Source organism: Prionailurus viverrinus, chromosome A1 (genome assembly GCF_022837055.1).
Source record: "Prionailurus viverrinus isolate Anna chromosome A1, UM_Priviv_1.0, whole genome shotgun sequence".
NCBI classification, from domain to species: domain Eukaryota; kingdom Metazoa; phylum Chordata; class Mammalia; order Carnivora; family Felidae; genus Prionailurus; species Prionailurus viverrinus.
Window position 1 is genome coordinate 191,270,859 of NC_062561.1, and position 15,296 is coordinate 191,286,154.

Here is a 15,296-nt window from a genome sequence, read left to right on the forward strand (position 1 = left end):
TAAGCTTATGATACAGAAATCAAACCTTAATGAAGATATTTTTTGTTTAAAAAAATATTGCTTTCTGATTAAAATATACTCCCCATATACGATTTGCATTGCTGTTACAGAAGATTGTCATATCACTTTTTAAATTTCTAATTCAGATTGGAAAATGAACTAATCCTGAACAAAATCAATTAACTTGATTTATTTCTATGCCTCTTTCAACATTCTTTGTACACATGTTTGGCTCTTATATTTAAACCCCAGTTCAGCGGTTCTCAAAATGCAGTTCAGGAACCAACTCTTTCTGAAAGTCTGCTAGGTTAATACTACTTCCATAATTCTTTAAAAAAATTTTTAATGTTTATTTTGGAGAGAGTGGCATAGAGAGAGGGAGACAGAGGATCCAAAGCAGGCTCTGTGCTGACAGCAGAGTCCGCTGCGGGGCTCAAACTCATGAACTGTGAGATCGTGACCTGAGCTGAAGTTGGACGCTTAACTGACTGAGCCACCCAGGCATCCAATCATAATTATTCTAAGACAATATTTGCCTTTTTCACTTCATTCTCTCATGAATGCAGAATGAAGCATTCTATATGACATGTGGATCATAACACATTGCCTGAAACACATGAGAATCCAACCTTTTTTTTTTTTTAATTAAGCCAGACATTAGATTTACAGTGCCACTCTTTTAATTTTTGGGAAAACAGGGTTTTAGCATAAAAATGTGATGTGTTAACATGTAATCAGTTTATTATTGATATTTTGAATGAATTGAGAATATTTTTATTTTTTATTTATTTTTTTAATGTTTATTTTGAGAGCAAGAGAGACAGAGCACGAGCAAGGGAGGGAGAGCAGAGAGAGAGACACAGAGAATCAGAAAATTGTGTGCACTATCAGCACAGAGCCTGATGCAGGGCTTGAACTCACAAACCGTGAGATCATGACCCTAGCCAAAGTTGGACACTTAACCGACTGAGCCACCCAGGTGCCCTGAGAACTAATTTTTTTAAATGTCCTTAGTTTTTATTTATAATATGGCAAATATTGATAGATAAAACCACAAATATTGATAAATAAAAACACTTTGGAATCTTCAATCATTTTTGTGGGTGTAAAGTGTTCCAAGATAATAAAGTTTGAGAACCACTGCCCTTGTCTACCTTCCAGATAAGAACTCCTCTTTGCCACATTTGACAATAGGGGATTAGAGAATTGGGGCAGGTCTTCTTGTAGAGATAACTTGTTTTGGTTACAAAAATCATCTGCTTCAAGATAAATCTATAGATCTTAGGACATCATTTAGAAATGTAGCAATTTCCTTTTTCCTCCATGATGAAAATAAACACAGTCCTAATAAAAGGAGAGGCATAGTCATAGAAAGGACTTGGAGATTGCCTGGCACAAGAGTAAACCCTAAATATAGATAGTAATTACTGTTATTATTAGAGGATAGGCAGTCTTTATTTATCTAACAAGAATTTCTTGAATGCCTACTATAAGCCAGGCTCTATGAACAGCATCGAGGATTCAATGATGAGCAAAACACTGTCCTCAAGGAGGTTGCAGTCAAGGAGTAGAGTCAGTAAATAATATAAAGAAATACATAATTACAAATTGTGGTAAGAGTTTTAAGTGATAGACATGAGTACATAAAGGAAATTTGCCCTGATTTTCAGAATCTGGTAAGACTTCTCTGAGCAAGTGACAGTTGAGCTACAATTTGAAAAATGAGCAGGGAGGAGGTAAGGAGACATAAGAGAGAAACAGCTTTGGGGCATTTTCAAAGTCCCTTAAGATAAAATGATGAGAGGACAGTGTAGCTGGAACCCACAGAGCCCAAGGTATTTGGAGCTTTACATGCTTTGCAAGTACATTAGGCCTTTGATCATGAGATCAATGGAGAGCCATGGGAAGATTTAGGAGCGTAGGGTGTGACAGGACTAGATTTGCACTTTTAAAAAGATCTCTGGCATCTGTAATATAGTGTAACAAGGATGCAAAATGGAGACTACACAGCAGTATCCAGGTGGAAGATTATGGAAGCTTGGAATAGAGTAATGGCGGTGGAAACCCAAAAAAGTGGGTAAATTTGGGATGTATTTTGCTAGTAGGGCCCAAAGAACCTGGCGATCAACTGAAAGTTATTGTACAAAAAGGAGGGTTGCAAAATCCCCCCCCCCCTTTCCCCTTGGCAGAGATCGGAAGGGCCCGCCGTGATGCACGGGACTTACATGTATTCTGGCACGTCAGCCGGCAAGTACAAGGCCCAGCTCCCCATCCCGTGTAAGAGACTCACTCGACTTTATCCCCTGGAGGTCAGTGGCGTAGAACCGCACCGTTCCCTGGGCAACACCATTGTCGGGCTCTCCAGGCGGGGGAGGGGTAACTAAGGACAACGGCCAGGAGAGAATTCCGGAAGAGAGGCAAAGTCAGAGGGGGAAAATGGGCAGCACGTGCCACAGCCCCTGCCATCGCGGGTGATTCGAGGGCTCAGCACGAGGAGAGAGCGGTGGACGGGAGGGGCCGGAGAATGCGCCTGTGATTGGAGGGCCGGGGGTACCGGGACGCTTGTGGTTGGGCGAGGCCAAGACGGAGGGCCGCGTTTTGAACCGCGTAGGGTTCTGGGTAGTAAGTGCCTTGGAAGGGTCTTAACCGAAAGGGGAAAGGGGAAGGTCGCCAACAAACGGCTGAGCTCACAATCCGGGTTGAGACCAGGCCGGGGCGTCGTTCCCCCCCTCCCCCCATGGAGAGAGCCAGGCCAGAGCCGCCGCTTCAGTTGCGCCAACTGCCGCGGGCGACCCCGCCGCGCCCGCTCCGTCCTGCTCCGCCTCAGCTGCCGGTGGAGGGCACCTCTTTTAGGGCTGCAGGCGCGGATCTCCCTGCGTCGCCGCCCACCCCGTGCGCGGCCGCCATTACGACCGTGGCCTCGTCGTGTGGGGAAGCCCAGGCGTCGAGTGTACAGCCCGCGGCACGGCGACTGCTGCAGGTCAAGTCGGAACAGGTGTTGCTGCTGCCACCAGGGCCACCACTGCCTCAGGCCCTGGAAGAAGGCGTCGTTGCTTCACCCTCGCCAGCGAGGCTGCTGCAGCTGAGGCCCGAGCTGCTGCTGCTGCCACCGCCGCCGCCCGCGTCGGACGGCGCCCCCTGCAGACCCGAGCTGCACCCGGTGCAGCCCCGGGCGCTGCACGTCAAGGCCGAGAAGCAGGAGCCAGGGCCGGGCTTGGATCCGTCGGCGGGGACTCGAAGGCCTGTGGAGGCCGGCCATAGGGCCTCCAGGGAGGCCAAGGTGGAAGGCGCCGGGCCAACCCTCGACTGCCGCCGCGGGGGCGAGAAGAAGGGCAGATTGGAAGCGGAGGAGGTCATGAGGGATGCAGCGAAAGGCGGGGAAGGTAAAAACCTGGTGGCCATCAGAGAAGGCATCATCAAAACGGAGGAACCCGAGAGACTCCGCGAGGACTGCAGGCTGGGCACTGAGCCCGCATCCAATGGCCTGATCCATGGCAGCAAGGAGGTCATCCTGGGCCAGCCATCCAGTGCCTTTGGGCCACACCAGCAAGACCTCAGGATCCCTTTGACTCTACACACAGTCCCCCCTGGGGCCCGGATCCAGTTTCAGGGACCTCCACCTTCAGAGTTGATACGGTTGACCAAGGTCCCCTTGACACCAGTGCCTATTAAAATGCAATCTTTACTGGAGCCTTCTGTAAAAATTGAAACTAAAGATGTCCCGCTCACCGTGCTTCCCTCAGATGCAGGTATTAGACGACAGGGGAATCTGTTTTTCAAACTTCGTCTGTGTTGCCCCATAGCTGACATGTCAGCTTTCAGAAGCCTAAACTAGAAAAATAAAATCATGGAACTGATTCATTACAGGGCAAAGTCTGCACAGGTATCACTTCCGATTGACTTGTACATATACCAGTAAAATACACTAACGTTCCAAGATTCCCAAACATTTTTTTTAATCTATTTTAAGACCCAGTGAATGATGAGATTTAGAAGTGACTAGTGTTTATACACAAAATAGAAATATTCTCACTAGATATCACAGTTACCTCAGCCCTCAGTTATGCTGCACTTAAACTACCGTATTTAGTAGCTTAATATTTTTACGTGTATCAAGAAGAAAATTTTAAATGGTGTCTAATGAAAAAATGGTTATAATCCAGCAGGAAAATTTATTCTGGATTTGGGGGTGATTTGTCTTCTTTAAAAATGAATAGTAAACATTTTTCTAAGAGAAAAGTAGTATATGATTAAATGTAACAGTTTAGTATTCTAAATGCTAAGGATTTATAGACATAGAAAATGAAAACACAGTAGAATAAGCTAGAAATTGTTTTCAAAGAAATGACTGTAGTTAACAGCAGTAATAACTACGAACATATTTCTATCCATTACTTACAAACATATAGTTAGAAAATTCTTATTTTAAAATTTAATTCAGACAGTATTATGCCAATCAGTATCATGGGAAATCATATCAATCATCAGTTCATATTTTCATTAACTTTCATATTTATTGTTTTCTTATTTTTCTTAATGATCCTTTCTCTATCTCACCCTCTTGCTTTTATAAACTTCATTTTCTAAAGGAGAGAAAGGGAGACCTTTCTTTATAATACTTATTTGTGTGTTTTAAACCATTTTATGTATCAAGTAACTAAAGAGAAACAATATAGGAAGTTTGTAGAAAGCTGTTTTTGATGACTTAGGTAAGAGATGTGAATTTAGCCACCTTCTTTTATTGTAATTTCATCTGGTCACTTTTGTTATTTTTCTTTCATTTTTCTCCCAGGACATAGGATCAGTGTCGATTACCCGCCATGGCAAGAGCTTCTCCTTCATAATGAAATATAGTATTATATTATATTTTTGCTTGAATGGACACTACAGGGCCATGTAAAGGAATTCCTTTAAACATTTAGGGAACACTTAGCTAATGCTAGGATTATAGTCATGAATAAGTCATGGTTCTCATCCCCCAGTAATAGAATATTTTTAATGGGAAAGAAACTATATGATAATTATTGGTAGAGGTATTACTAAAGCTCAAAGAGGTAATGAGCCAGGAGTTTACTATATTTTCAACATTATTACTCTTACAATAACTTCAACAATATTATCCTTTTTGAAGAAAAGAAGAGTCATTCTAAGCTATAGTTTAGAATGCTGAGTTCAGGCGTTATGAGGCATTCTGGAATACTGGCAGTTCTTTGACTATATTGAAGTGTATATTTTCTCCAGATATTTAAAAATAAATATAGATGAATGTGCACTTCACTTTAACATTGTGTGTATGTATGTGAGTATGTAGCACATTAATTTAGTTTTTAATTTTTGTCATGTAGGAATACCAGATACTCCCTTCAGTAAGGACAGAAATGGTCATGTGAAGCGACCCATGAATGCATTTATGGTTTGGGCAAGGATTCACCGGCCAGCACTAGCCAAAGCTAACCCAGCAGCCAACAACGCAGAAATCAGTGTCCAGCTTGGGTTAGAATGGAACAAACTTAGCGAAGAACAAAAGAAACCCTATTATGATGAAGCACAAAAGATTAAAGAAAAACACAGAGAGGAATTTCCTGGTAATCCAATGAAATGAACAAAACCTCTTTTTAGTTTCTTTTAAATTTATTTAGGTAAAGATTAGGTTAGGTTGAGATGAAAAGACAAAAATGCATATTTTTCTAATCCAATATGTACAATTAAGAGAATAATGGCTAATACTGTAGTAATGATTGAATCGATACTGAGCATAAGTTTTCTTAAATAGAACCAAATACAGCGTCTGGTCTCATACTTGCCAACTAATAACAAACCTGGCGATGTAACAATTTTAGTGTGGTTTTGATTAAATATATAGAAATGAACTTAATGAAGGTAAAACTCCAGAGTTCTAGACTATAACTTTGCAAATAGAAAATGAAGAGTTAAAATCACAGCAACAGAAACAAATATGCATCATACACTTAATGAGAATGCAGGAATTGACACCATGCTCCATTTTAATGTTACATAGTTATCAGAACATAGTTGTGCCTTCTGACTGATAAATTTATCCTCATCATGATGTAGTTTTAAAGGAATTCTGATTTATCCTCCAGCTGTAGGACATTTAGATTAAGCTTGGGTAAAGGCAAAGTGTATGGCCAACATGATCATGCATGATGGGAGAGGAGTTATTTTTTTCTAAAATATTAGCAGAAAGGTTCTGGATGTGGGGGTAGGTGGTCGGAGTGATACCCCTGGTTATTCAGTGGCTGCAAACTGTTATAACTCCACTTTTCTGACTTTGGAAGGAAATTGGGTTGTCTGTGGACTTAAGACTGCCAAGTTTAGGAGAGTGACTCTTCCAACTAGGCATAAAAATGACTGGTCGTTAGTGACCGTTTCATTGTAAGATATAGACAATTAGATCTCACAGAAAGGAAACAGGAGATGAATAATATCTTACCTTACAGGTAAAGGAAAAGCCTTGAGATTCAAACCCAATGTCTTTAATGTTGATTTTACTATGGAATCAATATGTGTCTTTGGATATAAGACATTTGACCTCACTCTGAATTGTGGGTTATAACACCGACCACTAGTTAAGAGCTATCTGGATATTAAAATGCACAGAAATAGCCTAATAAAGCTGGAAAAGACACTTTAGACAATAACTTATTTTTTTTTTTAATTTAGAAGTATTTTGGATATTTTATTGTGAAAAAAACTATCTAAAGGCTAAATAGGGCCTATATGTTGAAATTAAAAATTGCTTATCTTCTTCTATAGGTTGGGTTTATCAACCTCGTCCAGGGAAGCGAAAACGCTTCCCTTTAAGTGTTTCCAATGTATTTTCTGGTACCACACAGAATATCGTGTCTACAAATCCTACAACAATATATCCCTATCGCTCACCTACCTACTCTGTGGTAATTCCCAGCCTACAGAATACCATCACTCAACCAGTTGGTGAGTTGGCTTTATTGTAGATTATGAATTTTTTTAATAACTGTGAAAATTTTACCTTAAGGTGAAATTTTGTTTCTGTTAGCTTAAGAATTTTTAGCACAACAATATTAAGGGAAAAAATCAAGAAGAAATGTTTAATGTTTAAAAGCATTAAATTGGAGAAGGAAAAATTTCAGTAGACCTCAAAGCGCTTGGTTTGCCAGTGTAGCAAATGTTCCATGTGTAAAACTTCAGACCTTTTAACCAAATCAGCATTAGCACATAGACTAGGCAGATAATGCAGGAAATGACTGACGTAATTCAATAGGAAATAGGAGTGTCTTTGTACTATCACCAAAAAAGAATGCCTTGCTAATTGGATATAGAGCATCCTGTTTTGGAATTTAGCAATGATGACTGATCTGTTAAGACTGTTCTCTTGCTGCTCTAGAAAAGTAGTGAAAGTAATCTATTTTCTACCAAATATCTGGTTCTTTATATTGTCTTTTCCTAAATTTCTCCTCTATTATCAATTCTTTATAACATTTGTCTGTTGCTTTTAAGAACCCAAAGTTGAGAATCTATTATCTTGATAACTTGTTATTGGGCTGTCCATCATGGGTTTGTTCTTCCAGCACCTATTTTACAATCTCTTAGGCAGAGCTTTATACATTCACTACTTACTGTTACTTGTCCTAAAACCACTGCTTTTTCTAGTTGCCACCTGTTCAGCTCCTTCTGGTAATACAGCCACCCCTTAGCACTAAGGGGTTTAGATATGTTTAAAAATTGACTTTTAGAATCTTACACATTTGCAATGTTTTTTTTTTTTTTTTCCCTATGTATCATTATAGCAATTGATAGCAACAAAGCCACATTTAAGATGTCTAGGCTCAAGAGAAAGATGCAGAAAGCTGATTATGTTGCCTTATTCTCTTCCAGCAGAGTCAGGCACTTTCACACGTCATTATTTGGTAGTATCTCCTTTAATCCTGTATTTCAACCTAGGCTTAATTAAGCCTTTGTTGATTTATTTTGTTTTGTCTGCTATGTTATTTATGATTTATGCTTTCACAATCCATATTTCTTCTCTTTATTCTTCCTTTCAAGACCTCTCTTCCATCTGCCTCTATCCACAGTTAAATACTGCATGAGACCATTTGTATCTGCTTCATCTAATATTTTCTCAGTTATGACTTTGAGCTTCTATATAATTATTAGGTGAATGCTGCCTAAGATCTAGTTATATTAATTTTATCAACTTGGATTAGAACATTCTGTGAACTTGACTACTGTAATCTATATAATCTTAACCTATCTGCTATGAAAATGAATTAGGGTTCAGAAATCTTACAGTCTTCTTCTGTAGGTGAAGGGGTTTATTGAGTCTCTCTGGTCTTCTTTCAGTTGCCTTTTATACTATAATGACTATTCCACTGATTCCACTGCGTTCCTTCTATAAAAGTGAAGTCACTTAGTATTGACTTTGAGGTCCCTCAGATGTGACTCCTTCAATTTTCCTTTGGATTGCCTAATTTTTATTTATACTTACATACTTGGGCAGCCCTGTTTAATACATTTGGACAAACTTTACATTTTTAAAAGATTTCTTTCCTTTTTGATGGGTTCTCTGTTCTCTTTAATTTGGTCAGTTAACCAATAACTCTGATTTTTGAGGCACATTTTTTACTTCTAGGTTTTTAGCATTATCATATAAAATAACCTTCATTTTTAAATGAACTCTTCATTTTAGTTACCCCTATTAGCTTTTTTTTTTCCCCTAGGCAACATCTGTATTTCCAAAAATCAACCCAAGAATGGACTTTTTTTGGTCTTTTTTTGTTGTTAGGATCTTAAATTTAAGTATGTTGTGATCACTAGGCAATATTTCATATACAGAATTCATGCACCTCCTAGTAGTCTTTATCCATTATTTGGTTCTCAGTCAAGCTTATTTCATTTTACTGTGTAGAAGCAATTATTTGTTGTATGTACTGGATCATCCTAGCACATTTTTATCTCATTATGTCAATCTATTTGAAATCTAGCAATGTAATTTGGTATCCTACCTTGTTTTGACGAACTTTTCCATCTCAATCTATAGTGTATTCCACTGCCATATTTGCATGCCTGCCTACCTGTCCCCCACTGCCTAATGTTTATTAAGCACCAGTTATAGATAAAACTCTGTGCTTGAGGCAGAATATAAAAGTATCTTTACAGTCTCTTATATAAGAGCTTATAAGGTACTTCTAGAAAGGATAGATAAAAATACAACCAATTTTACTACTTCTTTGATGGAATCTGTAGTACCTTGTCTGATATCATTTCTGTGACCAGTGCATTATATTCACTCCACCTTTAACATTTAATGCCACGTCCCGAGCTCTTCTCCTATTTCTCATTTCCAAAAATGATTACAGCATGATAGTCCAGAATTCTTTTTAAACATCTTTTATCAAATACCTTTGATGCCAGTTATGCCAGTACTATTATTTTATATTTTCAAGTTTGTTTACTTTAATGTCTTACAGAATTCTAGTGAAAATTATATATATATATTTTTTTTAGTGTTTATTTTTGAGAGAGTGTGAGCAGGGGAAGGGCAGAGAGAGTGAGAGAGAGAGAATTCCAAGCAGGCTCTGAGCTGTTAGCACGGAGCCTGACACGGGGCTCAATTCCATAAACCATGAAATCGTTACCTAAGCTGAAATTAAGAGTTGGATACTTAACCAACTTAGCCACCCTAGAAATTATTTTGGCCTGGGTTTTGAATGTCACTTTATACATATATGAATTTTCTGGTTAATTATTTTGTTCTCTACATTTTATTTCTCAGGACTGAAATTGGTTTGCCTTATTTTATCTTCACTCATTTGACATCTTTCACTCTTCTGAATTCATACCTTTCTCTAAATTTTTAGTTAAAAAAGTTTACTACTATTTCAGTTGTTTGATGCCTTTTTGGTTTACCCACCTCTTCTTGTTTGACTGAAACAAGCCAAAAAAACCCTCCACTGTTCCGATCCTATTATAATCCCCAAAAAGCTAGTTGTCTCTCTACCTTAAGGTCCATTCCAGCAAAGTATTATGTCCATGAAAGACACAACTCTGGCTCAGAAATTACTTGAAAAGAGATATAGCTCTATATTGTAGGTTTTCTTGAGAGGGTAGGGAAGGAGGAATCACATGGTTCAACATATAGTAAGTCTTGGGACTCCTCATTACCATTGTCTCTCTCCAAAGTCCCACTTTTTTTTTTAATCAGTTGCCTAACTGTCCCAATTCTTTATTCCCCAACTCTGTCTCTGCATCTCTGCCTATTACTTTACTTCTCTCTCCTCTCTTTCTTTCTCTGCCTCTTTTTCTCTTTACTCAGCCATATGCTGGTTCTTCTCTCCTTACTATCTCCATATAGCTTTTTCTTGTAGAGAAATATGGGCTGTCCTCATTTTCTGCCATTCCTTACCCCTTCACTGTTTATCCCAGTCACACAACAAAATCCTAGTTGCACTCTTTGTCCAGTCAGCACAGGCAGTGGATTCTTCCTTTTTTGTAGAGATGGTGAGAGATTATTTGTAGAGATCGTGAGAAAGATAACTTTTTTTTTGTTCCTGTCATACTATACTATAGGACTAGAATTCTGCTCTTTATCTCATGTAATGATTAGATAATGCAAGCTGCTTTAACAAGCACCTAAACATAATGGTTTAAACAGGATTATGGTTTATTTTTATACATTTCAAGTTTAAAATAGGTATTTCTAATCAGTGTATAGCCGTCTTTGAAAGAGTGCCTCATAGACACAGACTTCTACCCTGTGGCACTGCCATCTTTAATATGTGGCATCCAAGGCCACCAGACCTCGTGTGCATGAACCTGCAGAAAGGGAAAGAGCATGGAAGATAATGCATGAAAGTTTTTCATGGACCAGTCTTAGAACTGGTGCAAATTTCTTCTACCTTCCACTGGGTAGCCCTTAGCCAAATGGCAGTTCCTAACTGCAAAGGAGGCTGGGAAAGATAATCTAGCTATATGCTAGAGAAGAAAACAAGAGACTGGCTAGTCTTTTACATACTTTATCTACAGCTTGAAACATTAGAGCTCTGCCCTTCCCACAAGTCTTCCCTATTCACTGACAGTTTATAGAGATGACTGCATGATGCAGACTTTAACTTCCTGCTTAACCACTGGAATTTTGACATTTAAGACATCTTCATTATAGTACAGTGTAATTATGCATCTTTTTTTTTTTTAACCTCAGACCAAAACAGTGCCTGGCATATGTTCGTTGCTTAGTGAATATTGAATTAAAGGAATGCATGACTTATCATCTCATGCCTCATACCTCTTTTTTTTATAGAAATATCTTTGGTAAAAAAGAACATTTCATATCAGCTAAAAGATGAGTCCCTTCCTTCTTCAGTAGCTGAAGTAATATTAGTTGGTCTGTGTAGTTCCTTTCCTTTCTTTAGGAAGATCCTACTTCTTTAATGAAGACTGAGAGCTTCTTATACTAGCTATGGGGGAAAGAAACCTGTGTCAGAGGTAGATTTTAGGAGCAGATGTCTTGAGTGCAGTGATAATTAATAAAACTTTTGAAAGATTTTACGCATCAGCCCAGCTTCATAGTTGTTTAGAGAAGGGAGTTCTCTTTATACTAGATCAGTGGTAGAAGTGCTGTCAGTTATAGACTTATTTGTTAGTTGTTGTTGTTTTCATCTAGTCATACCTTTCTTAACTATTATTAACCAAGTTCTTTGCCAAATACTGGGATGCAAACATGAATGAAACTGTTCCTTCTCTCAAGCTTCCAGTTTTGTGATTGTGGTAAAGGTGACAGGCAAGCAAATAACAAAGATTTATACTATTTTGTGATAAGTTATAGATTTACATGTTCTGAGGGAACATGGAAGAGGGAAATTACTTTATGTTTGATCAATCAGGAAAGGCCTAAGGCCTGTGCCTCACAGATGGGAGGGTACATAACTCTATCAACTAAGAATCAGGACAGCTTCATTTACACCCTTCTCCTATATTATCTGTACTTAACTCCTATATTATCTGTAACTTAACTTAAGTACAGATATATCCCAATTTCTTGCCTGCAATATATCCCTTAATTTCTTGCCTGCAAGTTTAAGAGGAGTATTATATGCCTTATCTGGAGAGAAAGAAGAAAGGAAAGGCCTTACCTGGGCAAGACTAAGAGAAGATCTGCATTCCTTTCAGCCTCGCACAAGACAGTTCTAATCATAGAGTTTGCTCTTGGACTGCATCTTATATATGAACAGAGATCTAACTGCATTGGAATAAACCAGATCATGGGTCTATTGCTATGGCTTCTCTATGTCTTTCTTTGGAAAAGTTTAGTTTATTTCAGCTAAATGTGTCATTTAAATAACTCAGAAACTTAATTAGTCCTCTCCTGTTCAAGAACATGATTGTTTTATCTACCTTTAAAAATCCTGCCATATCCGTCATGCTTTGCTGCAATAATATTCCTTTCCTATCTGCCACAAATTGTTGATCTGTGGCGAGTCTTCTTCTCACCTGGGCATTTCCTTCTGTATCCACATTGAATGCAATAAAGCAAAATAATTTTACTGATTGCTTATTTTTTCAATTAAAACATTAAATGTTATTCATAATTTAGTTTAATATAGAGAAGTATATGACATAGGAGAGAAATGCATACCGCTGCCCTGAAACCTCAAATAATATTTAAAATAAAGTTAACATATTTAGACAATAGAAAATTCAAATGGTATTGATAGATATAAAATGAAAGTCTAGCTTTTTTTTCTGCACCACTGCCCTGTCCCTTTCCCCAGATGATTGTTCCTTACAAGTAACCGTATTATTAGTTTCAGTAGTTTCATATTATTTTTTAACGAAAGATTTATATATACATATTAGCATTTGTGTGTATTTGTCTTTCACTCAAACACTCAATAATTTTGTTCATTTATTTATTCATTCAAAAGTATTTGTGGAGGGCCTATTCTGTGCCAGCTAGAATTTTGAGCCCTGGGGATACAGCAGTGAGCAAAACAAAAGGTTTGTCTTCTCATGGCACGTAGAATCTAGGTGGGAAAGAGAGACAAAAAATGTAAAATAGGTAAACAAAATGACTTTGATTTGTTTAAAATACTATACAGGAAATAGAGTGGTTTGATGTGGTGATGTTGTTAGGTAAGCTGGTTAGTGAAGGCTTCTGGTTGTACAGTTTATTAAATTCTGAAAAAAGAAAGACATGGAGCAATTCAGTTAATGCTAGACCTATGCTGTTTTTATTTCTAAAGGTGATGCCACACCTGCCATCCAGCTGCCCACACCTGCAGTCCAGCACCCAAGCCCCATCTCACTTTTCCAGCCCACTGTCTCCAGTACTGCTCAGGTGGCTGCCCAGGCTCCAAGTCTGCCCCTCCGACCGGCACTCCCACCCCAGTGCTTCGCCGGGCCCTCCCAGACAGACACTCATCGGCTACATTCTGGAGCCAATCGCTCTGTGAAGAGACCCACTCCTGTCTCTCTGGAGAACACCAACAGGATTCCAACAAGTGCAAGTACTGCCCATGCCAGATTTGCAACCTCAACCATCCAGCCTCCCAAGGAGTATCCCAGCGTTTCCACTTGTCCCAGAAGTGCTCCAATCCCCCAGGCTCCTCCTATTCCACACTCACATGTTTACCAGGCTTCTCCCCTTGGCCATCCAGCCACATTGTTTGGGACACCACCGCGATTCTCTTTTCATCACCCTTACTTCCTACCTGGACCTCACTACTTCCCATCAAGGTAAATGAACATTTTTTTTTCTTTCACCTAAAGATACATATAGCTAACAAATTTTTAGTAAAAAAAAGGGACTTCCTCAATTCTGGTTGGAATCTGATTTAGATTAGAGGCTGAGTAGGGGCCAAGCAGTCAACATAAATATATGAAGGAGGATAGATGAGGACTAAGGGAACAAAAGAGAGTTCATGCCCCATCGAATAAGATAGCTGTTACTCAGCTTTAGCTGACTGTTGCCACAAGATAATATGGGCTCCAATTCTATCAGATATGATTTTTCAGAAAAAATCAGTGATAAGGGTTTTTAAGATCATTTAGGAGTACTGATGCATAGGGGCACTTGTACCCCAATGTTTATAGCAGCACTCTCAACAATAGCAAAATTATAGAAAGAGCCTAAATGTCCATCAACTGATGAATAGATAAAGAAATTGTGGTTTATATACACAATGGAGTACTACAGGGCAATGAGAAAGAACGAAATATGGCCTTTTGTAGCAACGTGGATGGAACTGGAGAGTGTGATGCCAAGTAAAATAAGCCATACAGAGAAAGACAGATACCATATGTTTTCACTCTTATGTGGATCCTGAGAAACTTGACAGAAACCCATGGGGGAGGGGAAGGAAAAAAAAAGAGGTTAGAGTGGGAGAGATCCAAGGCATAAGAGACTCTTAAAAACTGAGAACAAACTGAGGGTTGATGGGGGGTGGGAGGTTGGGGAGGGTGGGTGATGGATATTGGGGAGGGCACCTTTTGGGATGAGCACTGGGTGTTGTATGGAAACCATTTTGACAATAAATTTCATATATTGAAAAAAAAAAAGATCATTTAGTTACCCTTCCACTCCCAAAGCACACCTTATTGTATAGAGCTGTGCTTCTCAAACTTTTATATGTATATCAGTCACATGTGATCTTGCTAAAATGCAGATTCTGAGTCAGTAGGTCTAGGATAGAGCAGTCTAAGGATATAGTAGACCTGATATTCTGCATTTCTTACAAGCTCCTAAGTGATGTGAGTTCTGTTAGTTTGTAGACTACATTTTGAGTAGCAATGATATAGAGGAGAGTGCTTGGTTTGTGAGGTTAAATGACTGGTCTAAAGTTACACTGTGGTTTTTTTAACCAAAAAATTTCCCATATAAATTATCAGTAAAAGAAGTGATTTTATTTTATTTATTATTTAAAAAAATTTTAAATGCTTATTTATTTTTGAGAAAGAGAGAGAGCAAGTAGGGGAGGGACAGAGAGAGAGGGAGACACAGAATTCAAAGCAGGATCCAGGCTCTGAGCTGTCATCACAGAGCCCAACACAGGGATTGAACCCATGAACCACAAGATCGTCACCTGAGCCCAAATCAGACACAACTGACTGAGCCACCCAGGCTCCCCTAGGAAGTGATTTTCATAGGGAAGTATCTAGGGAAAACAAATTTGTAACTTTTCATTTTGGAGCCATGGAATTTAGCTCCTTTGCAAACATTATAATAGAGTGTAACTTCTACTTTTCAATTGCTGTTAAGTGTATAAACAGAGATAATTTCTATTGAAATTGGAGTGTTA

At 38.8% G+C, this 15,296-nt stretch overlaps 2 protein-coding genes across 4 annotated transcripts in view; one reads left to right on the forward strand and one right to left on the reverse strand.

Annotated features, from left to right (window-relative positions):
* The window catches only part of THG1L (tRNA-histidine guanylyltransferase 1 like), a 32,607-nt gene extending 30,297 nt beyond the window's left edge, over nucleotides 1-2,310 (reverse strand). Inside the window, exon 1 of one of the 2 annotated variants that reach the window (XM_047877566.1) lies at nucleotides 2,226-2,310. The gene's annotated coding sequence lies outside the window, so the exon portion shown is untranslated. The remainder of the gene's footprint in view (nucleotides 1-2,225) is intronic. The other variant, XM_047877567.1, reaches the window with a different exon arrangement.
* Nucleotides 2,311-2,363: 53 nt separating this feature from the next.
* The window catches only part of SOX30 (SRY-box transcription factor 30), a 37,896-nt gene continuing 24,963 nt past the window's right edge, over nucleotides 2,364-15,296 (forward strand). The window contains exons 1-4 of one of the 2 annotated variants that reach the window (XM_047861850.1): nucleotides 2,364-3,749; nucleotides 5,346-5,585; nucleotides 6,778-6,957; nucleotides 13,242-13,734. In XM_047861850.1, the coding sequence (XP_047717806.1) occupies nucleotides 2,738-3,749; nucleotides 5,346-5,585; nucleotides 6,778-6,957; nucleotides 13,242-13,734 (1,925 nt within the window). In that variant the 5' untranslated portion in view covers nucleotides 2,364-2,737. The remainder of the gene's footprint in view (nucleotides 3,750-5,345; nucleotides 5,586-6,777; nucleotides 6,958-13,241; nucleotides 13,735-15,296) is intronic. The other variant, XM_047861861.1, reaches the window with a different exon arrangement.